This window comes from Anomaloglossus baeobatrachus, chromosome 7 (genome assembly GCF_048569485.1).
Source record: "Anomaloglossus baeobatrachus isolate aAnoBae1 chromosome 7, aAnoBae1.hap1, whole genome shotgun sequence".
Taxonomy (NCBI): domain Eukaryota; kingdom Metazoa; phylum Chordata; class Amphibia; order Anura; family Aromobatidae; genus Anomaloglossus; species Anomaloglossus baeobatrachus.
Window position 1 is genome coordinate 288644818 of NC_134359.1, and position 25839 is coordinate 288670656.

The 25839-nt window shown below is 50.0% G+C and overlaps 1 protein-coding gene across 2 annotated transcripts in view; it reads left to right on the forward strand.

The window, feature by feature from the left end:
• The window catches only part of GRAP (GRB2 related adaptor protein), a 53824-nt gene that overhangs the window by 23223 nt on the left and 4762 nt on the right, over nucleotides 1–25839 (forward strand). For both annotated transcript variants that reach the window (XM_075318343.1, XM_075318345.1), the window contains exon 5: nucleotides 24278–24440. In XM_075318343.1, the coding sequence (XP_075174458.1) occupies nucleotides 24278–24440 (163 nt within the window). The remainder of the gene's footprint in view (nucleotides 1–24277; nucleotides 24441–25839) is intronic.

The following is a 25839-nucleotide window of genomic DNA, read 5'->3' on the forward strand; positions in this document are numbered from 1 at the left end:
GCAACGAATACAGTGCCCCATAACAGTTACGACCACAGTACCCCATAAGAATGATGTCCACAATACCCCATAACAATGATGTCCACAGTGCCCCCTAACAGTGACGAACACAGTGGCCCATAACAGTGACGGCCACAGTGCCCCATAACAGTGATGACTACAGTGCTCCATAACAGTTACGACCACAGTACCCCATAACTATGATGTCCACAATACCCCATAACAATGATGTCCACAATTCCCCATAACAATGATGTCCACAGTACCCCATAACAATGATGTCCACAGTGCCCCCTAACAGTGATGAACACAGTGCCCCATAACAATGACGACTACAGTGCCCCAGAACAATGACAGCCACAGTTCCCCATAACAATGAAGTCCACAGTGCCCCATAACAATGACGTCTACAGTGCCCCATAACAATGACGTCCACAGTGCCCCCCAATAGTGATGAACACAGTGCCCCATAACAGTGACGACTACATGCCCCATAACAATGATGGCCACAGTTCCCCCACAACAGTGATGACCACATTGCCTCATAACAGTGACGGCCAAAGTGGCTGGCCCCATAACAATGTCAGTGTGCCCCATAACTATAACAGCCACAGTGTGCCATAACTATAGGAGCCACAGTTCCCCCATATCTATAACAGTCATAGTGCCTCAATACCAGTGACAGGCCTTGATAAAATTGGAAGGTTTGAATAATATTAGCTTGTGCTGCCCGGCGGCCTCTGCTGATGTTATCTTTCTACTTATGAGGAGCGCAGTATGCAGGAAGCTCTTGAGCTCCCCCTAGTGGTGGTTGCAGGCAGACAGAATGTTGTCATTTTACCTCCTTGTTTTTTCGGGGGGTTTCGAGCTTTGTATTGGGAAAAAAACTCCACCCTCCATACAGAAACCTTTTCCCCAATAGTCCTTGTATTGTCTGATCATGTGGAGTTTAGTCTTAACTTGATACAAGATCTGAGTCACAAGACCGGGAGCTGGAAACCAGTATTACAAAACCCCTTATAAATGCAGCATGGTGACCACCCACACACCCCGGGCCCGATGAGGCGGGCTGTGGTGCCTGGAACGAGTCCAGGTGGGTTAAGACAATAATATCGCTTGCATAAATTACAGCAAGTATTACAGATGGGGTGGAGCGCGAATATCAGGAGACAGATCTGCGCTGCACAGCGGCCATGTTGGGATGGGACTCTATCTTCGTAGGTGTTGCGTTTCTTTATCATGTAAATCTCTGAGTTATTCATTAGCAATGCTAAGAATAGAGCACAGGGCTTGTCCTGTGTTTAAAATGCTAATTGCCCTGTGATTTAATAACCGATTCCTAGTTGAGCAGCAAGAATTTAAGGGATTGCTCACTTAAAGGGGATCTCTACACATTGCACAGACATACATACCTACATTAGTATAGACATTTTAATGTGCAGCCAGAAATATTAGCATAAACTCCAGTTCCTAAAAAGTTGGAAACTACGCATAAATAATATCCTTTTAGGGCTGAATGATCATTTAAAGGGTTTTTCCCAACTTCATATATGGATATTGTTGGATAGAGCTTGTAAAAACAAGCACTTTTGCAATTTACTGCGTATTAAAATTCCCAACCGTTCTTGAGATATTAACACTTTTATTTTGTTTGCAGCTCGTTGCCTTGGAAACCGACCACCGCTGCTGTCTAGCTTATAAGCACTGCGCTGAAGCTAGCCAGGATTTAGTAGGTTACTGTGCCCTCCAGCTTCAAAACATGGCATTCATAGCCAGTAGAAAAGAGTTTGCGAGCATGTAAGTTTGTAAACATTGAGAATGTTCTAATGTTCTAATGTCTGGCAGAGGTGGTCGGTCCCCTTAGCAACGAGCTGTAAACAAAAGAAAAAGTGTTAATATCTCGAGAATGGTTGAACATTTTAATAAGCAGTAAATTGCAAAGTTGTTTGTATTTACAAGCTCTATTCAATAATACTCATTATGAAATTGGGGGAAAAAACCTTTAAATTAAAAAAAATGATAAATATAATCAAAAATATAAAAAATATACTAAATAATACTAAAATTGGGGTAATTATTGTTCTTTTTTATTTTTTTATTTTTCAATTAATAGCTTTATTTTTCTGGAGAAGATTTTTAGCCAAATAATATTTTTTTTTTATTTTCCTTTTTTTTATGGCAGCCATTGTATCAGTGAGACAATGTCCTAGGTATGATGCTAGTCACTACTTACGGATAGTATAGATCAGTGGTTCCCAAACTCCAGTCGTCACAATCTCCAACAGGTCATGTTTTCAGGATTTCCATAATATAGCACAGGTGATGCCTTGACAATGATTCCATCACGTGTTCAATAGTAAGGAAATCCTGGAAACATGACTTGTTGGGGGCCACGAGGACTGGAGTTTGAGAAACACTGGTATAGATCGAAGGGTCAGACAAGCCAGGGTCAGGAAACAGGAGCACACGTCAGGACACAGGGAGTAAAGAGAAACGTAGTCAAGTACAGGCCGAGGGTCAGACGTCAAGGAGAGTACGTATTAGATTCATAGAGCAGACAGATACGTGGTCAGGAAACTGTTCAAGGTCAAAAGGCAGGACGTCACGATAGAAACAGGGGGCAGGTAGAGAGGATTCAAAGAACAGTCCGGGGTCAGGAAACAGGAGGACACATCAGAACACAGGGAGTAAGCAGAAGTGTAATCAAGTACAGCCTGAGGGTCAGAATTCCAATAGAGTACGTATTAGCTTCATGGAGCAGACAGAGACATGGTCAGGTAACTGTCCAAGGTCAAAAGGCAGGAGGTCACGACAGAAATAGGGAGCGGGCAGAGAGGAGTCAAATAACAGTCCGGGGTCAGAGAGCAAAGATCAGAACACTAGAAGACACACAAGCCAACAGCACAACTGCAGAACCAGAGACTACAACTGGCAATATCCTGGGCGAGCATGCTCAGTAAAGAAGCCTGAGCAATTACCAGGAGCTGGGACACCTGAGCAATCAGCACCAACATGGAATCATGCTGTCAAACACATTGCTAGCTTAGTAACACAGGAAAGTGCAGCAGAGCATCTCCAAAGGCAAGATGCTCTGCACAGAGGAATTGTGACACTAGGTATGGGTCCACTACATGGCTCATTACAGGTCCATATAATTGATAGTGCAGAGCGGTCGCGTGACCAAGCGGTTGCAGTTATGGTCTCGTGACTTTTTCCAAAAACATTCTGATCCTGTATTGTTTTCCATCCAATTCCATTCATTCCACCCTGCAGCGCTGTCGGTGCCGGTCTAGATTGCTCAATGACCATAATCAATCTCAATGTTCCCGTCTACAAACTCTTCGCTCCCATTAGGAACCTTCACTAACAGATGAGATTGTGATGTATCACGCTCCACCTCATGTCACCTGCCAAAACACGGCACTCATAGCCCCAGATCGAGGAGGTGCCGCAATTAGTTCACCGGAAAGTTTCATAAAACATAAACATGTGAAGTGTTATTCCAAGGGAGATGAAGTCAATCCAAATATTGTTAAGTCATCAACGTAGTCATCTCCAAATACATTGTGACCCCTGGCAAACAAACAAACAATCCAAGGAGTCAAGTAGGGTTACAGGGGATGGAAGGAGTTGTAGCGAAGAACAAGGTTCCTGGGGGCTAAGGATCAGTCTTGAAGAAATCTTGCAAAAGTCTCTTCTAGATGGAAGATAGGGGGGAGCCTCGATAAAGCGGTGGGACTTGGACAAGGAGTCAAAAAGAGTTATAGGTGATGGAAGGAGTCATAGTGAAGATCAAGGCTTCGGGGGCTAAGGATCACAGTCTAGTAGAAATCTTACAGAAGCCCCTTCTAGTTGGAAGATAAGGTGATGCCTCGATAAAGCGGTGGGGCTTGGGAAAGGAGTAAAAAAGGGTTACAGTGGATGAAAGGAGTCGTAGTGAGAATCAGGGCTTCCTGGGGGCTAACGATCACTCTTGTAGAAATCTTACAGAAGTACCTTCTAGATCGCAGATAGGAGCCTTGATAACGCGATGGAGTTTGGCCAAGGAGTCAAATAGGGTTACAGGAGAGGGAATGAGTCATTACGAAAAACAAGGCTCGCTGGGGGGGCTAAGGATCAGTTTTGTAGAAATCTTACAGAAGTCCCTTCTAGATGGCAGATAGGAGCCTCGATAAAGCGGTGGGGCTTGGACAAGGAGTCAAAAAGGCTTACAGGTGATGGAAGGAGTTGTAGCGAGGATCAGGGCTTCCTGACGGCTAAGGATCAGTCTTGAAGAAATCTTACAGATGTCCCTTCTAGATGACAAATAGGGTGGAGCCTCGATAAATCGGTGGGGCTTGGAAGATGGCAACGGGGAGCTCTCCATTAACAGACGTTATCACGGATTTTCAGCCAAATAATTGAGTTATCCTATCTTCTTTGGCAGAAAGGATGTTGACGACACATCATCCCGGCTAAAACCTTACTGCATGGGTCATTAGAGGGTCATCTGGTAGCCCAGTTTAGTATACAAGGACTTTTAATATTCCTGTAGAGGTCATGACTTAATAGAGGACAACAATATTGGGTGATGACTAAGTAGTTACTATGTTTTGTCAGCTGGCACCTGTTCACATTTGTTGGATGTGCGGGTCAGTTTTTTTGATATTTGTAGTAAGTATGTGGTCCATTCAGTGACCAAGGGTGACCTACGGTTCATAAAAATGCAGAACCCTACTTCCATATGCACCCAAATATTGGAGAAGCAATGTGCCATAAGGTTCCTGTAGAGTCCATGACTTATTAGAGGACAACAATGTTGGGTGATGACTGTGTGGTCCATCCAGTGACCAAGGGTGACATACGGCCCATAAAACTGCAGGACCCCACTTCCATAGGCTCCCAATAATGGAGGACCAAGGTGGCATGAGGTTATACCACCCTGCTGCTCCTCAAAGTTAAAACATGTCAAACTCTTCTTTCCTACAATGGAGTGGTGCGAACTACATGAGTCGGGGATGTCTCATCCCAACCTTGATTTGGGTTTTGTAGCCTATGATCCCTGATCAGAACCCTGGTTCTTGTAAAGTTTAACTTTCGATGACCTTATGGTGTTTCTCCAGGAGGTCTAAATATGCCAAACTCTTTTTTCCTACAATGGAGTGGTGCGATGACATGAGCCGGGGGTTCTCATCCCACCCTTGATTTGGGTCCTGCAATCTATGGTCCCTGACCAGAACCCTGGTTCTTGTTAAGTTCAACTTTCGTTGACCTTATAGTGTTTCTTCAGGAGGTCCAGTTTTGGGTCATGAAGCTTCTCATTGACATGTTCATGACTCTTTCCGTTGTCTCTATCCATTTTGGTGTTGGCAGTCTTCTTCGCCTCTTCTTTACAACTCCTCCCAACATATCACTCTTTTACAATGAGATTGATCTTCACATAATACATCCCAGAGGTGATAAATCTTCAGTCTGACTAATGATGGGGTGAATAATGATGAAGGAAACTTCTACTGGAGCTGTTTTGGTCCTTCATAATGATACAAACATGAAAGAAGATGAAGGCATTGTTGAGTTGATTGACTGCCTCCTAAAAAAAAGTCAACAGTTGCCTTTTCCATTCATCTCGGGACCAATACAGAAGACCATCCACCAAATGTGCAGAACACTGGTGTTGACAAGACTTGTAACATGACCTTTTCTGATTGGTCAAGACGACATCTTCGAGGTGAACACATATCTATACATTTGCATCTAGTATGTATGCCACATCATAACTAGCTTGGATTACTGTGCTGAGAGATCACCCTTTTGGCTAAACATTGCTTTCTATTTACGTGACTTGGGGATCTAGTTTTCTTCAAATCTTCAGTCTGACTTCCAGACAAATATTCTTGGTTAAAGCAGGGAACCTCTTGTCTGTACTGTGGCCAAGACCCTAATTCTGTCTTTATATCGGAAAGATTACTCTCACCAAGGTTGGACTGGACCTTTGGGTGATCGGAGGATCCTCCAGGGGCCCTACACAATAATTCAGATGTTCAGCAGAAGACAAGTCCACGTGAAGTTGGTCTTGGACACTTGCATTCACATATAACCTATTAGACCCTAATTCTGTCTTTATATCGCTAAGATTACTGTCACCAAGGTTGGACTGGACCTTCAGGTGACCAGAGGATCATTCGGGGAGCCCTACACAATAATTCAGGCTTCCAGCAGAAGATAAGCCAACATGAAGTTGGTCTCGGACACTTGCCAATAGGGTTTATTGCTTACAGGATTCAAATATAACCTATTAGACCCTATTTCTGTCTTTATATTGGTAAGATTACTGTCACCAAGGTTGAACTGGACCTTCGAGTGATGGGTGGATCCTCCGGGGAGCCCTTACACAATAATTCAGATGTCCAGCAGAAGACAAGTCCACGTGAAGTTGGTCTTGGACACTTGCCACTGGGGTTTGTTGCTTATAGGATTCACATATAACCAATTAGACCCTAAGTTTGTCTTTATATTGCTAAGATTACTATCATCAAGGTTGGACTGGACCTTCAGGTGATCGGAGGATCCTCAGAGGGACCCTACACAATAATTCAGATGTCCAGCAGAAGACAAGTCCACATGAAGTTGGTCTCAGACACTTGCCACTGGGGTTTGTTGCTTACAGGATTCACATATAACCTATTAGAGCTTGATATAGTTGTACACGACTTGTATGGATGGTGGGTGGCCTCCTGAATCATGTCCTCAGGCGGTCCCATGGGTGGAATATTTAATCACACTTTGGGTGGAATTGCTTTTCGGCAGATTATCGCCACCTCGAGAGGTGAGAGTTTATAGATTTGTGCCCTTGGATGTGACATGGTGGTACTCCCTCCTTGGCTTTGATCCATGATGTCGGGGATTAGCCACATCAATGGTGACACTAATCTGTGCATTGTGCTTTACATCCCATAAAACATTTATGACGGCTGTCATGTGAGCTCATAGTTTAGACATGCTTTAAAGCTGGAGCAGCTGGTGCCCGAGCCTCATGTGCCTACAGCTCTGCTTTCTCTGCTCCCCCGCTCTCTCTTGTAGACAGATTTTGCTGCAAAAACAAATATGGATCCAAGAAACTTGCATGAGTCATCATCATCATCCATCCCTCTTCCCTTGTAGACCAGCTCATGGCTTTTTGAAACCCAAGCTCCTCCAGTGTAGACTCTTCAAAAGGAGGTCCACCTGGTGGTCAACTCTTGGACCAACAGCTATCCTTCTGATCTCTGATAAACATGCATGCTCAGTTCTGCCGAGCGTGCATGTGTTTCCTGATCTCAGTGAGTAGCTCATCTTCTCCGAGAGCAAAAGCTTTCAACCAAAAGCTTCCCAAAAAGTCTTAAAGCCCCGATTCAGACTAGACGGTAACCAAATAGGCAGGTTTCGACTAAATCAAACGTGTACAACCTGCTTTACTCTGCACAGGTCTTCAGCCTCCTCGGTACTTAAAAAACTATGGGGGAATTTTTAAGGTGGTCATCTTACATCGGCGTCCTCCTTCCTGATCAGCCATCACTGTGGGATCACATTACAGCGATGATGTCCATCCAGCCCCCTCCAAAACTGTGGACTCCCACAGACCACATGTCGCGGGCGGGGAGGAGGGTGTCAGCACACCGCGCTCACCCCTTCTGCTCGGGTCCGGCAGTCGCTCCTGGTGGCTCGAGCTGCGGGCCGGATCCCGGGGTGTCTCGAGCGACACTCCTCGCCCGTGAGTGAAAAGGGGGTTGTTTGTTGGGATTATAGTTCGTGACGCCACCCACGGTTGTGGTGATGGCACCACCGCTGCTCAGTGTGGGGGTCCCGGGGATGGTGATGGGAGCAGCCAGGTGTTGTGTTGCCCCTCCGTGGGTAGGGGTTGGTGATCCCGGGGCCCGGTGAAGAGATGTGCAGTGTAGGGCCTGGAGGGCGCAGGGACGCGGGGGCAGCGCTGTGCCTTGCGGCACTGTGGTACTCACTCAGCCTGAGACACGGACACAGTTTGTACGGTAAACCAACGGCTGGTAGGATGGTCCCACAGACGGTTGCACCTGCACTCCCGGTAGGTGACGGTGACGTCTCTCTTCCTTGCACCTGTTTGACTGATGGTAGCGGTGGATTCCCTCCGGTTACCCGCTCCCCGACTGCAATCTGGGCCGGAGGAGCTCTACACTTTGCCCGCAGGCGCTGGCCCTGGGGAAACTGGTGCCTTGGCGGTGGCGGTGTCTCCCCGGTAATGGTCGGGCTGTTGCCGTCAATCGGGACTTTGTTGCTGGGGGATCTGCGTCCCCTTCACTGACGGATTCGGCAAATTGGGCGACTCCTAGCCTTGCCGGGGTCCGAGAGGCCCCTGCCCTGGTGCTGACTGTCCTTCGGAACACTGCTCCAGACCACCGGGCACACAGCCAACGGGGGTCCTTCCAGGAACTTCCAAACGGTCCCCCTCCGGACAGTCACCGCCGTCGCTGACCTTGCTGTTCTAGCCCTACACACAGCTGGGCTCTCAGGCTTTTCCTTCTCTCTGCTCTGTCACCACTTCTTGCTTTCCTCCTTTTCCACTTTCCTTTCCTTCACTTTCACTTCTGGTTGTTTCCTCTAGCCCCTGCCTGGGCTACTCTGCTGTTCACTCCTTCATGTCCCTGACAGTTCTCCTGCTCCTCCCTGAGCTTTCTGCACTCTTGCCCTGCCCGGGCTAATCTCGATGTTTTCTCAAGCCCTGCCTGGGCTAATCTGCCTGGTAACTTCCTGCCTCCAGAGTTGTGAGCTCCTTGGTGGGCGGAGCCAACCGCCTGGCCCACCCCCTGGTGTGCATCACAGACTCCTGGAGGGAGGCAACAAGGATTTCTGGTTAGCAGGTGTGCCTACCTGGAGTGTGGGGTGTAGTGGTGTTGTTATCTGTGTCCCCTGGCTTGCCCAGGGCGACACATTCCCCCTTAGCAAAATGCAGACCGTCCGCGGGCTGCCGTCCTACACCGGTTTTATTTTTCTGTAAAAAGGGGATAACAGGGTTAAACATAACATAAGCATTTTCAATCAACTCTTCCCAAGACGGGAGGCACATTTTACTTTTAACGTTTCAACGGTGTACGGTCACGGTTTCCGCTCTCTCCCACCCAAGCAACCTGGCCCTGATGCTGCCCCTAAAACCCAGGCAGCACCCCTTGACCCACAGTCCAGCACAAGTCACCCGAGCGGGATCTGTCCTTCCCTCCAGAGGGTAGCCACCGGTTCCTTTGGTGGCTGGGCCCTGGCCTGCTCTGCTCAGGGCCCTCCCTCCAACCTGCCTCTCCGGAGGCGGCATTGCGGAAACGGTAACGGTACCCAACATATTTACAAGCCACTAACGTTTGTGGTTGCCCTGCAGAGTTCACGGGCTTGTCCATGGCTAGTTCCCATGCATTTTTAAACTTTTAACGGTCCCCACGGGGACAACGGTGCCGGCTCCTGCCGGTTGCTAATCAACAACAAATCAGGTGACTTCTTCGAATTATTTTCATTATCATTGCAGAACTTTCAAACTTTTTCAAACAAACAGGTGGTCCCAACGGGGACTGCTGCAGCGGGCATCCGCTGTCTTTTGCGGCTCAACAGTCCATTCTCACTCGTGGGGCTCTAGTGCCACCTTCACATGGTGCACCGCTCTGGACCCCAATGGTAGCTCGCTGCAGGCGATCTTCTTCCATATACATGCGGGCATGCACATCCGCTCTACACCCCCCTCGGGCATCGATCTTCCTGCGCAGCTGCTGTTGCCGCCACTCCCAGCCGGGAGCACTTTCTGTTTGCTCCGGTTCAGCGTGTGCGGGGGACGGACCCAGCCAGAGTCCCTCCGTGTCGGCTACGACCGGCACCTTCAGTAACGAGGGACCCCGCTGTGACATGGCCTGCTCTGCCTCCTGGCAGCTGCATCCCCGCCGTGCCTCCGGTGCATCTTTGCTGACGGCCTCAGCCTTCGGCTTCTCCCAGGGGAGCGTATCAGAATGGTCACGAGCTTCTGCTGCAGGTCGGTCCGCCGGGGCGGATTGGCAGGGTACCGCTACCGGTGGTGGTGGTAGCGGGCCTAGTGGCGGGGCAGCAGCAGCTAACACGGGTGGCGGGGGAGGTAGCAGGGCGAGCGGGTATGGACCGGGTCCCTCAGCCGCGATGACCGACCCACTAGGGGCACAGGGGCATGGGTCACTTACCCTCCCTTCCAAGACTCCCTCCACCTCGCGTCTCCGTATGGCCGCCACCACTTCCACCATGTCGGCCTCCCACTCCTCCAGGAGGAGCTGCATGCGGACCTGCAGACGGCTGCTTAGCTGGACGGTCCGGACTTCCACCCGCGCCGCGATGCAAGGCGCGGGGACCACGGTGTTGTTGGTCGGACTCAGCATCCTTAGCAGCGGCTTCTTCCAGGAACCAGTAAATGGCCGCAGAGTCCTGGCGTCTCTGCTTGTATAGCCGCAGCTACATGCGGCCGGCCGCCATCGCGTCCTCCTTAGCTCTTTCCGGCCCCTCCTCTCTCGGGGCGGGGTTTTGGCCTTCGCGCCTCTACTGCTCGAGAAGACGCTCGAGCGGGAATTTTTCGCACCAAAGATGGCGGCTTCTGAAATTTTTCTGCCGGATACCTCCGGCGGTAACAAGGCGCACCTCTACCTGACGGCAGAGCGGTAATATCCTGTTCGTGACGCCAAGTTGTCGCGGGCGGGGAGGAGGGTGTCAGCACACCGCGCTCACCCCTTCTGCTCGGGTCCGGCAGTCGCTCCTGGTGGCTCGAGCTGCGGGCCGGATCCCGGGGTGTCTCGAGCGACACTCCTCGCCCGTGAGTGAAAAGGGGGTTGTTTGTTGGGATTATAGTTCGTGACGCCACCCACGGTTGTGGTGATGGCACCACCGCTGCTCAGTGTGGGGGTCCCGGGGATGGTGATGGGAGCAGCCAGGTGTTGTGTTGCCCCTCCGTGGGTAGGGGTTGGTGATCCCGGGGCCCGGTGAAGAGATGTGCAGTGTAGGGCCTGGAGGGCGCAGGGACGCGGGGGGCAGCGCTGTGCCTTGCGGCACTATGGTACTCACTCAGCCTGAGACACGGACACAGTTTGTACGGTAAACCAACGGCTGGTAGGACGGTCCCACAGACGGTTGCACCTGCACTCCCGGTAGGTGACGGTGACGTCTCTCTTCCTTGCACCTGTTTGACTGATGGTAGCGGTGGATTCCCTCCGGTTACCCGCTCCCCGACTGCAATCTGGGCCGGAGGAGCTCTACACTTTGCCCGCAGGCGCTGGCCCTGGGGAAACTGGTGCCTTGGCGGTGGCGGTGTCTCCCCGGTAATGGTCGGGCTGTTGCCGTCAATCGGGACTTTGTTGCTGGGGGATCTGCGTCCCCTTCACTGACGGATTCGGCAAATTGGGCGACTCCTAGCCTTGCCGGGGTCCGAGAGGCCCCTGCCCTGGTGCTGACTGTCCTTCGGAACACTGCTCCAGACCACCGGGCACACAGCCTCCGGGATCCTTCCAGGAACTTCCAAACGGTCCCCCTCCGGACAGTCACCGCCGTCGCTGACCTTGCTGTTCTAGCCCTACACACAGCTGGGCTCTCAGGCTTTTCCTTCTCTCTGCTCTGTCACCACTTCTTGCTTTCCTCCTTTTCCACTTTCCTTTCCTTCACTTTCACTTCTGGTTGTTTCCTCTAGCCCCTGCCTGGGCTACTCTGCTGTTCACTCCTTCATGTCCCTGACAGTTCTCCTGCTCCTCCCTGAGCTTTCTGCACTCTTGCCCTGCCCGGGCTAATCTCGATGTTTTCTCAAGCCCTGCCTGGGCTAATCTGCCTGGTAACTTCCTGCCTCCAGAGTTGTGAGCTCCTTGGTGGGCGGAGCCAACCACCTGGCCCACCCCCTGGTGTGCATCACAGACTCCTGGAGGGAGGCAACAAGGATTTCTGGTTAGCAGATGTGCCTACCTGGAGTGTGGGGTGTAGTGGTGTTGTTATCTGTGTCCCCTGGCTTGCCCAGGGCGACACACACACACGGCCATGTTTACCCCACATCTGACAGGGAGCAGTAAGACATATTCAGTAATTATAGAAATCACGCGTCAGGAAATTAAGTAAAATTCCCCCTGTGAATGACAGCGGGTGAGGAGCAAGTTGAAACAACATCCAGGCTGAGCCGATTAGTCAGAGGGAAGTGTCTGCCCTGAGCTGCTAGAGTCTGCAGACTAAAGACACAGCGCCCCCTACAGGAACCACTGCCTGGAAATAATGGGGGCAGCCATCTTGGCTGAAGCCATATTTGTATTGCAGTAGGTAGAACAAACATTCAGACATTTGCCTGTCCAAGTCCTATAAAGGAACTAAAAAAAAAGAGACAAAAAAGTTTGAAAAATATCTAAAACTTAAAAAAAGCTACCTATGAAATTAATCGCCAATTAAAGAAAAGTTCCTGGTCATCTACACCTTATTTTGTTCTTTTCTTTATCCTATTTTTTTATTTATTTATTTTTTTTTTTCAAAAGGTGCATGCGGTTTTATTTTTAAGTAAACTACAAAATATATGTTTCTTTTATCTTATATTCGCCTTTTTTAGAGCAAAAAGTCGCATTTTACACTAAGATGCGAAAATTCCAGATGTATATAAAATCAATCCTGGACGATCAAGTAAAAATTAGCCACATCGGGAAAGAGTTTGTAATGAATGATGGAGGGTGATTTGGGGGATATCGAGTGAAGGGTGGAGGACGGCGCCCCCCAGGCGTGGTGACCCCAGGCGCTTCCATAGACCTTTATCCACCCATGCCCGTGCTTGGAATCACTTCAAAGATCAATTATCTATCAGCTCTAGAAAGTTCTTAGAAACGTTCTACAGACAGGGAAGTAAAGAGGAGACGTCGCTTTTCGGCTAATCCGTCCTGTCAGCCGCGCATCTTCTTTACTTTTATTATGACACAGTTATGTCATCTCTTTGTCAGATTAATTTCCATGGCTCCTCTGTTTATTTTTGGTAGGGAATATTCTGTGATGATATCGAAAGGGGGGGGGGGGTTAAATATAAAAAATGGCTGCGGAAATAACATCAGGGCCCATATCAGATCTGAGCTTGCCATGTGGTTCAGTGATTTTACTGATGTCTTACAGCGCCAGGGATCTGAGGTTGTTCTCCATTTTGTGAGTACTGCCTCCGTGTTCTCCTTCTTCCTTCCAAACTCCAAAAACATCCTGAGCCCCAATGGGGTCAGGGATCGGTGTGAGTGACGACCCTCTCTGTACAGCGTCTGTATGGACCATGAGCACTGGGCGGAGTCATGGGGAACTGAAAAGGGTTTTCCCAAACTGTTCCCACAGAGCTGGAAGCTACAATTGTCCACAATGTCTTCTGGTTAAGAATTAAGATTTCCCTTCACTGGGACTAAAGGGCTGAGGATGACCCCTGATAACAGCCCGGAGCATTATCCTCCTCCATCATCTCTACAGGGGCACAATGCAGTCAGGGGATAACGTTCTCCATTCACCAAACCCAGACTCCTCCATGAGACCCAGATAGAGCAGTGCGATCCATCACTGCACAGAACACGTCTCCTCCAGAGTCCAGTGGTGGCGGCATTACGCCGCTCCATCCGCCGCTCAGCGTTGTGCTTTGTAATGTACGGCTCAGCATTGTGCTTGGTGATGTACGGCTCGGCATTGTGCTTGGTGATGTACGGCTCGGCATTGTGCTTGGTGATGTACGGCTCGGCATTGTGCTTGGTGATGTACGGCTCGGCATTGTGCTTGGCGATGTACGGCTCGGCATTGTGCTTGGCGATGTACGGCTCGGCATTGTGCTTGGCGATGTACGGCTCGGCTTTGCGCTTTGTGATGTACGGCTCGGCATTGTGCTTGGTGATGTACGGCTCGGCATTGTGCTTGGTGATGTACGGCTCGGCATTGTGCTTGGTGATGTACGGCTCGGCATTGTGCTTGGTGATGTATGGCTCGGCATTGTGTTTGGTGATGTACGGCTCAGTATTGTGTTTGGTGATGTATGGCTCGGCATTGTGCTTGGTGATGTACGGCTCGGCATTGTGCTTGGTGATGTACGGCTTGGCATTGTGCTTGGTGATGTATGGCTCGGCTTTGTGCTTGGTGATGTACGACTCGGCTTTGTGCTTTGTGATGTACGGCTCAGTATTGTGTTTGGTGATGTATGGCTCGGCATTGTGCTTGGTGATGTACGGCTCGGCATTGTGCTTGGTGATGTACGGCTCGGCATTGTGCTTGGTGATGTACGGCTCGGCATTGTGCTTGGTGATGTACGGCTCGGCATTGTGTTTGGTGATGTACGGCTCAGTATTGTGTTTGGTGATGTACGGCTCGGCATTGTGTTTGGTGATGTACGGCTCGGCATTGTGCTTGGTGATGTACGGCTCGGCATTGTGCTTGGTGATGTACGGCTCGGCATTGTGCTTGGTGATGTACGGCTCGGCATTGTGCTTGGTGATGTACGGCTCGGCATTGTGCTTGGTGATGTACGGCTCGGCATTGTGCTTGGTGATGTATGGCTCGGCATTGTGCTTGGTGATGTACGGCTCGGCATTGTGCTTGGTGATGTACGGCTCGGCATTGTGCTTGGTGATGTACGGCTCGGCATTGTGCTTGGTGATGTACGGCTCGGCATTGTGCTTGGTGATGTACGGCTCGGCATTGTGCTTGGTGATGTACGGCTCGGCATTGTGCTTGGTGATGTACGGCTCGGCATTGTGCTTGGTGATGTATGGCTCGGCATTGTGCTTGGTGATGTACGGCTCGGCATTGCGCTTGGTGATGTACGGTTCGGCATTGCGCTTGGTGATGTACGGCTCGGCATTGTGCTTGGTGATGTACGGCTCGGCTTTGTGCTTGGTGATGTACGGCTCGGCATTGTGCTTGGTGATGTACAGCTCGGCATTGTGCTTGGTGATGTACGGCTCAGCATTGTGCTTGGTGATGTACGGCTCGGCTTTGTGCTTGGTGGTGTATGGCTCGGCATTGTGCTTGGTGATGTACGGCTCGGCATTGTGCTTGGTGATGTACGGCTCGGCTTTGTGCTTGGTGATGTACGGCTCGGCATTGTGCTTGGTGATGTACGGCTCGGCTTTGTGCTTGGTGATGTACGGCTCGGGATTGTGCTTGGTGATGTACGGCTCGGCATTGTGCTTGGTGATGTACGGCTCGGCTTTGTGCTTGGTGATGTACGGCTCGGGATTGTGCTTGGTGATGTACGGCTCGGCATTGTGCTTGGTGATGTACGGCTCGGGATTGTGCTTGGTGATGTACGGCTCGGCATTGTGCTTGGTGATGTACGGCTCAGCATTGTGCTTGGTGATGTACGGCTTGGCATTGTGCTTGGTGATGTACGGCTCGGCATTGTGCTTGGTGATGTACGGCTCGGGATTGTGCTTGGTGATGTACGGCTCGGCATTGTGCTTGGTGATGTACGGCTCGGCTTTGTGCTTGGTGATGTACGGCTCGGGATTGTGCTTGGTGATGTACGGCTGCAGCAACTCAGCCATGAAGCTCCCAGCAGACACAGTGTTAGTGCTGATGTTACCAGAGGAGGTCTGGACTCTGGAGTTATGGGGGCAGCAGAGCGATGGGCACTTTTCTGCCCTCTGATCCTCAGCACTCGGCCCCCGCTCTGTAATGTTTCGGGGTCTCCTCTTCATGGCTGAGTTGCTGCGGTGCCTTCCCATTCTCAATAATATCACTCACAGGTGATGGGGAATATTCAGGAGGGAAGAAACACTAACACATTAAAGGCAGACAGCATGGCGAGGGGAGTAAGGGGGATGAACGACCACCTGGAATCCACTGATTAAGATGTGTGCTCCTATGCTTAGCCCATCATACAATATATGGATAAATCAGAATTTATTTTACATAGGACTGCAGGTAATCCTACTGTGTGTTCTTAAAGGGGTGGCACCCAGTGTGCCGAAGCAACCCCGGGACGTTCAGCGGGCATCATGCACACGTCCTAGCCCAATACTGCAGACTGAAACGCTGTCTCCCCCCCCCCCCCCCCCAAAAAAAAGCAAATACTTGTAGGAAATGGAAGCCATAAGTTTGTGGTCATCAGCCGTTTGAAGAGTGGCCACAGAGTCAATGGTGTCTGTCCCGCCTGGCGGTGTGCCGAGGATCGCACCGCTCCGGCTTTGTGGCCTCCTACACTGCAGATCAAAATGAGAGAACAAAATCTGGTCACTTGCTTTTTTCCGAAATAATGTAATCTCCATTGATGAACATTTGCAGGTTTTGTAGCACAGAGAGAGATGATCAGTAAATGTTCTGCAGGTAACAACAGTCACAATCAGTAGGACGTGCACCGGCCGTCGCTGTGAATAGCTCAGCACATCTGTGGCCACAGGACATCACTAGGCCCTCACACTGCTCGGGGGGGATTTTGGCCCACTCTTCTTCCAGTCTCTTCCACAGGACATCACTAGTCTCTCACACTGCTCTGGTGGGATTTTGGCCCACTCTTCCTCCATTCTCTTCCACAGGACATCACTAGCCTCTCACACTGCTCTGGGGGGATTTTGGTCCACTCTTCTTCCAGTCTCTTCCACAGGACATCACTAGGCCCTCACACTGCTCGGGTGGGATTTTGGCCCACTCTTCTTCCAGTCTCTTCCACAGGACATCACTAGTCTCTCACACTGCTCTGGTGGAATTTTGGCCCACTCTTCTTCCAGTCTCTCCACAGGACATCACTAGTCTCTCACACTGCTCTGGTGGGATTTTGGCCCACTCTTCTTCCAGTCTCTCCACAGGACATCACTAGTCTCTCGCACTGCTCGGGGGGGATTTTGGTCCACTCTTCTTCCAGTCTCTTCCACAGGACATCACTAGTCTCTCACACTGCTCTGGTGGAATTTTGGCCCACTCTTCTTCCAGTCTCTCCACAGGACATCACTAGTCTCTCACACTGCTCTGGGGGGATTTTGGTCCACTCTTCTTCCAGTCTCTCCACAGGACATCACTAGTCTCTCGCACTGCTCTGGGGGGATTTTGGCCCACTATTCTTCCAGTCTCTTCCACAGGACATCACTAGTCTCTCACACTGCTCTGGTGGGATTTTGGCCCACTCTTCTTCCAGTCTCTCCACAGGACATCACTAGTCTCTCGCACTGCTCTGGGGGGATTTTGGCCCACTCTTCTTCCAGTCTCTTCCACAGGACATCACTAGTCTCTCACACTGCTCTGGTGGGATTTTGGCCCACTCTTCTTCCAGTCTCTTCCACAGGACATCACTAGTCTCTCGCACTGCTCTGGGGGGATTTTGGCCCACTCTTCTTCCAGTCTCTTCCACAGGACATCACTAGTCTCTCGCACTGCTCTGGGGGGATTTTGGCCCACTCTTCTTCCAGTCTCTTCCACAGGACATCACTAGTCTCTCGCACTGCTCTGGTGGAATTTTGGCCCACTCTTCTTCCATTCTCTTCCACAGGACATCACTAGTCTTTCGCACTGCTCTGGGGGGATTTTGGCCCACTCTTCTTCCAGTCTCTTCCACAGGACATCACTAGTCTCTCGCACTGCTCTGGGGGGATTTTGGCCCACTCTTCTTCCAGTCTCTTCCACAGGACATCACTAGTCTCTCACACTGCTCTGGTGGAATTTTGGCCCACTCTTCTTCCAGTCTCTTCCACAGGACATCACTAGTCTCTCACACTGCTCGGGTGGGATTTTGGCCCACTCTTCTTCCAGTCTCTTCCACAGGACATCACTAGTCTCTCACACTGCTCGGGTGGGATTTTGGCCCACTCTTCCTCCAGTCTCTTCCACAGGACATCACTAGTCTCTCACACTGCTCTGGTGGAATTTTGGCCCACTCTTCTTCCAGTCTCTCCACAGGACATCACTAGTCTCTCACACTGATCTGGGGGGATTTTGGTCCACTCTTCTTCCAGTCTCTCCACAGGACATCACTAGTCTCTCGCACTGCTCTGGGGGGATTTTGGCCCACTCTTCTTCCAGTCTCTTCCACAGGACATCACTAGTCTCTCACACTGCTCTGGTGGGATTTTGGCCCACTCTTCTTCCAGTCTCTTCCACAGGACATCACTAGTCTCTCACACTGCTCTGGTGGGATTTTGGCCCACTCTTCTTCCAGTCTCTCCACAGGACATCACTAGCCTCTCACACTGCTCTGGGGGGATTTTGGTCCACTCTTCTTCCAGTCTCTCCACAGGACATCACTAGTCTCTCGCACTGCTCTGGGGGGATTTTGGCCCACTCTTCTTCCAGTCTCTTCCACAGGACATCACTAGTCTCTCACACTGCTCTGGTGGGATTTTGGCCCACTCTTCTTCCAGTCTCTTCCACAGGACATCACTAGTCTCTCACACTGCTCTGGTGGGATTTTGGCCCACTCTTCTTCCAGTCTCTCCACAGGACATCACTAGTCTCTCGCACTGCTCTGGGGGGATTTTGGCCCACTCTTCTTCCAGTCTCTTCCACAGGACATCACTAGTCTCTCGCACTGCTCTGGTGGAATTTTGGCCCACTCTTCTTCCAGTCTCTTCCACAGGACATCACTAGTCTCTCGCACTGCTCTGGGGGGATTTTGGCCCACTCTTCTTCCAGTCTCTTCCACAGGACATCACTAGGCCCTCACACTGCTCGGGGGGGATTTTGGTCCACTCTTCTTCCAGTCTCTTCCACAGGACATCACTAGTCTCTCACACTGCTCGGGTGGGATTTTGGCCTACTCTTCCTCCAGTCTCTTCCACAGGACATCACTAGTCTCTCGCACTGCTCTGGGGGAATTTTGGTCCACTCTTCTTCCAGTCTCTTCCACAGGACATCACCAGTCTCTCGCACTGCTCTGGGGGGATTTTGGCCCACTCTTCTTCCAGTCTCTCCACAGGACATCACTAGTCTCTCGCACTGCTCTGGGGGGATTTTGGCCCACTCTTCTTCCAGTCTCTTCCACAGGACATCACTAGTCTCTCACACTGCTCTGGTGGGATTTTGGCCCACTCTTCTTCCAGTCTCTTCCACAGGACATCACTAGTCTCTCACACTGCTCTGGTGGGATTTTGGCCCACTCTTCTTCCAGTCTCTCCACAGGACATCACTAGTCTCTCGCACTGCTCTGGGGGGATTTTGGCCCACTCTTCTTCCAGTCTCTTCCACAGGACATCACTAGTCTCTCACACTGCTCTGGGGGAATTTTGGTCCACTCTTCTTCCAGTCTCTTCCACAGGACATCACTAGGCCCTCACACTGCTCGGGGGGGATTTTGGTCCACTCTTCTTCCAGTCTCTTCCACAGGACATCACTAGTCTTTCACACTGCTCTGGGGGGATTTTGGCCCACTCTTCTTCCAGTCTCTTCCACAGGACATCACTAGTCTCTCACACTGCTCGGGTGGGATTTTGGCCCACTCTTCTTCCAGTCTCTTCCACAGGACATCACTAGGCCCTCACACTGCTCGGGGGGGATTTTGGTCCACTTTTCTTCCAGTCTCTTCTACAGGACATCACTAGTCTCTCACACTGCTCTGGTGGGATTTTGGCCCACTCTTCTTCCAGTCTCTTCCACAGGACATCACTAGTCTCTCACACTGCTCTGGTGGGATTTTGGCCCACTCTTCTTCCAGTCTCTCCACAGGACATCACTAGTCTCTCGCACTGCTCTGGGGGGATTTTGGCCCACTCTTCTTCCAGTCTCTTCCACAGGACATCACTAGTCTCTCGCACTGCTCTGGTGGAATTTTGGCCCACTCTTCTTCCAGTCTCTTCCACAGGACATCACTAGTCTCTCGCACTGCTCTGGGGGGATTTTGGCCCACTCTTCTTCCAGTCTCTTCCACAGGACATCACTAGGCCCTCACACTGCTCGGGGGGGATTTTGGTCCACTCTTCTTCCAGTCTCTTCCACAGGACATCACTAGTCTCTCACACTGCTCGGGTGGGATTTTGGCCTACTCTTCCTCCAGTCTCTTCCACAGGACATCACTAGTCTCTCGCACTGCTCTGGGGGAATTTTGGTCCACTCTTCTTCCAGTCTCTTCCACAGGACATCACCAGTCTCTCGCACTACTCTGGGGGGATTTTGGCCCACTCTTCTTCCAGTCTCTCCACAGGACATCACTAGTCTCTCGCACTGCTCTGGGGGGATTTTGGCCCACTCTTCTTCCAGTCTCTTCCACAGGACATCACTAGTCTCTCACACTGCTCTGGTGGGATTTTGGCCCACTCTTCTTCCAGTCTCTTCCACAGGACATCACTAGTCTCTCACACTGCTCTGGTGGGATTTTGGCCCACTCTTCTTCCAGTCTCTCCACAGGACATCACTAGTCTCTCGCACTGCTCTGGGGGGATTTTGGCCCACTCTTCTTCCAGTCTCTTCCACAGGACATCACTAGTCTCTCACACTGCTCTGGGGGAATTTTGGTCCACTCTTCTTCCAGTCTCTTCCACAGGACATCACTAGGCCCTCACACTGCTCGGGGGGGATTTTGGTCCACTCTTCTTCCAGTCTCTTCCACAGGACATCACTAGTCTTTCACACTGCTCTGGGGGGATTTTGGCCCACTCTTCTTCCAGTCTCTTCCACAGGACATCACTAGTCTCTCACACTGCTCGGGTGGGATTTTGGCCCACTCTTCTTCCAGTCTCTTCCACAGGACATCACTAGGCCCTCACACTGCTCGGGGGGGATTTTGGTCCACTTTTCTTCCAGTCTCTTCCACAGGACATCACTAGGCCCTCACACTGCTCGGGGGGGATTTTGGTCCACTCTTGTTCCAGTCTCTTCCACAGGACATCACTAGTCTCTCACACTGCTCGGGTGGGATTTTGGCCCACTCTTCCTCCAGTCTCTTCCACAGGACATCACTAGTCTCTCGCACTGCTCTGGGGGAATTTTGGTCCACTCTTCTTCCAGTCTCTTCCACAGGACATCACCAGTCTCTCGCACTGCTCTGGGGGGATTTTGGCCCACTCTTCTTCCAGTCTCTTCCACAGGACATCACCAGTCTCTCACACTGCTCTGGGGGAATTTTGGTCCACTCTTCTTCCAGTCTCTTCCACAGGACATCACTAGGCCCTCACACTGCTCGGGGGGGATTTTGGTCCACTCTTCTTCCAGTCTCTTCCACAGGACATCACTAGTCTCTCACACTGATCTGGTGGGATTTTGGTCCACTCTTCTTCCAGTCTCTTCCACAGGACATCACTAGTCTCTCACACTGCTCTGGTGGGATTTTGGTCCACTCTTCTTCCCGTCTCTTCCAAAGTTCTTTGACTGTTGTGGATTTCTTGGCCATAACTTTGTCACCAAGGATTTTCCAGAGGTTTTCTATTGGGTTTAGATCAGGACTCTGGCCATTTCAGTGTTTCAATGTTTTCGATTTCCAGGAACTGCTTTCCCCATTTTTCTGTGTGACAGGGGCATTATCGTACATGAAAATAGCAAGTGACGAACCACATGTTGTGAAGAAGGTTCTGATCCACAGTTGCATTCACTCTGCCATGTAGCTGTATGAGAGGTCCAACTCCTGCTGCAGAAAACATCCCCCAAACCATGACTCTTCCTCCACCGCATTTCACTGCCTTCTTAACACACTTTGGGTTCAGTCTTTCCACAGTTTGTCGACGAACATAATGTTTCCCATCAGACCCAAATACATTAAATTTTACTTCATCACTAAAATGAACTGTTTACACTTCTCCTCTGTCCACACAACATGCTCCTCACCAAAGACGAGTCTAGCTTTATGAGCAGTTTGGTCACTGCAGAGTGGGCTTTCAGTCCAAGTGAAGTAAGGAAGGAACAGATTTGAACTCGGCACCAATTCCATAAAAAAAATCTTTGATCCTTTATTGAAGAAAATATACTTAAAAATTCCAGCCAGAACCGCACAGTGCAGGAGTACAGACAGGGTAAACTTTCAGTCCAAATGCTCTTACACGTCGTGACACTGTATGACGAGACAGATCCTTACCCTGTTCACTGCTGAACTGGCGAGCAATTCCAGTTGCAGTGTGGAAACGATTACCCATGGAGATTCTCCGCATTATCCTGTCCTCTCTTGCATTTGTCTTTCGAGGGTGACCAGCCTTCTTGGGGGACTTGAAAGAGTTTGTGATGTTGTAAAGATGCCATATTCTCAAAATCACAAACTTGGAACGACCAACTTCTCTTGGTATGGCTGATAGGGTCATCCCTTTGGCCTTAATCTGGACAACCTGCTGCCGGAGGGTTTCAGTCACTTTGGAATGGCAAACTGGAAAGTTAGGCTGCCAGTTACATAGGGTTTGTCAGATAATTAAAAAAAATTAGCACCTGGTGTGTGCTGTTCTCTAATTTTGATCTCCAGTGTATATCCATGATCCGACTATGGAGAACAGGAGCAGAGTTGCACAATCCACACCCACTCGGATAATCCGCAGGATTTGTGTCGTCTTTCACCATCACCGAAAAGTGTTTGTTATTAATGATCCCAAAACAAGCCGCATAATTCCCTCATTATCGGGTCACAGCCCTGCGCTTAATTATCACTCATTTTACCCAACCTATAGCTTTATGCAATAAAATGAATATTTAGTAGTAGAATTTTTTGTCTTTTATCTTTTTGTTTTCAAAATATTACTCGCGATTTCTCCTCCGATGCCTAAAATTTGGATCCAGGGCTATGACCATTCCTACAACCACAAGAAGAGCGCCACCCTATACTTGATAAGAGCGGCACAATTACGGCTCGTTTACCACCTCGGACTGATTGTTTTCATTATTACCAGTATGACAATGTCATTAGCGTTCCAGTATAACTGGTTTCCATGATCATTATCGGTAAAGCTCCTTACGAGACGCATGGATTGTGGTTTTGGTCAGTTGTGCCAGGTTGACGCTTTTTTCGCAATTTTTTGGGGGTAAAAATTAGTAGGATCAAAATATTTATGAAAAACTAATTGTGATACAGAATGAAAGTTGGAATGTTATTGTGACATCTAATATATAAAGCTGAGTGTATGTATGTATGGATGTGTGTCCGCTAAAGTAATCCGCACCATCGCATTTACAATCACGAAATTTTACACATACACCCCATGTGAATCAGAGAACGTCGTAGACTATGTTTTGACAGGAAAATTTAACCCCGCGCTTTACAGTTACTCTCCAAAAAACCTGCCTCCCTTAAAGTGAATGGAGCTGGAAGCCACAGGCCACAATAGCAGCTGTGATTGGTTGCTATAGGAACAAAAGACATTCATAGTATAAGAAGCTTATGTGTGAGGTAATATGATATCGGTCGGGAGACAGGTAGAGACAGACAGAGACAGACAGAGACAGACAGGGAAAGAAACAGAGATAAATAGACAGACAGAGACAGATGAGGAAGGAGACAGACTGGCAAAGAGACAGACGGGCAAAGAGACAGACGGGCAAAGAGACAGACGGGGAAAAAGACAGACGGGGAAAAAGACAGACGGGGAAAAAGACAGACGGGCAAAGAGACAGGCGGGGAAAGAGACAGGCGGGGAAAGAGACAGGCGGGGAAAGAGACAGGCGGGGAAAGAGACAGGCGGGGAAAGAGACAGACGGGGAAAAAGACAGGCCTGGAAAGAGACAGACGGGCAAAGAGACAGACGGGGAAAGAGACAGACGGGGAAAGAGACAGGCGGGGAAAGAGACAGGCGGGGAAAGAGACAGGCGGGGAAAGAGACAGGCGGGGAAAGAGACAGGCGGGGAAAGAGACAGGCGGGGAAGGAGACAGGCGGGGAAAGAGACAGGCGGGGAAAGAGACAGGCGGGGAAAGAGACAGGCGGGGAAAGAGACAGACGGGGAAAGAGACAGACACAGACAGGGAAAGATAAAGACAGAGAGACAGGGAAAAACAGACAGGGAAAGAGATGGGGAAAGAGACGGAGAAAGAGACAGACAGAGAAAGAGAGAGACGGGGAAAGAGACAGATGGGGAAAGAGACAGACCTGGAAAAAGATGGGGAAAGAGATAGAGAAAGACAGACACAGATAGAGAGAGACAGACACACACACAGACAGACACACACAGACAGACACACACAGACAGACACACACAGAGATAGAGAGAGACAGAGAGACTGATACAGAGACAGACAGAGAGATAGACACAGACAGACACACAGAGACAGACAAGGAAAGAGACAGACAGAGACAGACAGAAACTGGGAGAGAGCCAGAGACAGTTACTATCCCGGGCAACGCCGATTACTACAGCTAGTAAAAAATAAATGTTGTAAATTAAAAATCTGCCCAGTTTTACTCTTGTTTGTGTTCGTTCTCTCTTTTCTCTCCAGTTACGGGCACCACGTGCAGCACTTCAAGGTATTGAGGGAGCAAAATGGCACCTACTACCTGTGGGAGATGAAGTTCGGCTCCCTGAATGAACTGGTGGACTATTACAGATCCAATTCCATCGCCAAAACCCACCAAGTGTTTCTAAGAGACGAGGAGGAGAAGGTAGAGATGCCGGGCGGGGGGGGGGGGTTGGGGGGCTACAATCACAAAGAGGGGCGTAGTATTCTCAGTGGCCATGATTATTAGCCTCACCGACACTATCAATATGGTCACATTGAAAAACTACTAAAGTTAGGCTGCTTTCACACTACGTCTTTTTAACATGCGTCCTGAACGTTTTTTTGCTGCAAAAGCGGAACCTGCTTTTACAGCAAAAAACGCATGCAAACGCATGTCTTATTTTACAGGATCCTGTCACTGGATGTTTAGGGGCGGGCATTGGAATCATGTGATCGGGAGTGATGGGAACTAAACGTGCCAGACTGGGAGCCGGCATCTGACAGCTGCGAGGCTCGTAACCAAGGTAAACATCGGGTATACTTGCTTGGATACCCGATATTTACTTTGGTTACAAGCATCTGCAGCTGCTAGGAGCCGGGCTCCCTGCACACGTTACCAACGTAAACATCGGGTAACTAAGATAAGTGGTTACCCGATGTTTACCTTGGTTACGAGTGTCCGCAGCTCTCAGGTGGGGGAGAGGGAGGGGGAGAGACAGAGGGAGTAGAGAGATAGACTGATCACGGAGGCTGGCTTCTGGGCATGCTCAGTAGAGCAAGCAGGATCCTGCCTATCAGCACGCCAGTGTTCACATGCGTTTGCGTGCTGTTTAGTCAGGATCCAGCAATTTGCAGTATTTGGACGCAGCTCAAAAACGCTACAAGTTGCGTTTTTGAAAGATGTTAAAAAACTGCAAGTCGCTGGATCCTCACTATAACGCACGCAAACGCAGGTGAACGCATGTTAACGCGAGTCCATTGCAAATGCATTGAAATGAAAACGCATTTGCACTGGATCTGTTTCTGCGTTAAAAAAACGTTCAGGACGCATGTTAAAAAGACGTAGTGTGAAAGCAGCCTTAGGCTAGTTTCACACTACGTCTTTTTAACATCCGCTGAAAACGTTTTTTTAGCGGAAGTACGGATCCTGCTTTTACAGCAAATAACGTATGCAAACGCATATGTTATTTTGCAGGATCCTGCACTGGATATTTAGGGGCGGGCATTGGAGTCATGTGATCGGGAGTGAGGGGAGCTAGACTGGGAGGAGGCTTCTGACAGCTGCAGACGCTGGTAACCAAGGTAAACATCGGCCTTGGATACCCGATATTTATCTTGGTTACGAGTGTCTGCAGCTGCTAGGAGCAGGGCTGCCTGCACGCGTAACCAACGTAAACATCGGGTAACTAAGAGAAGTGGTTACGCGATATTTACCTTGGTTACGAGTGTCCGCAGCTCTCAGGTGGGGGAGAGGGAGGGAGGGAGGAAGGGGGAAAGACATAGATAGAGAGAGAGAGGGTGAGGGAGGGAGGAGGAGAGAGAGACAGATCACTGGAGACTGG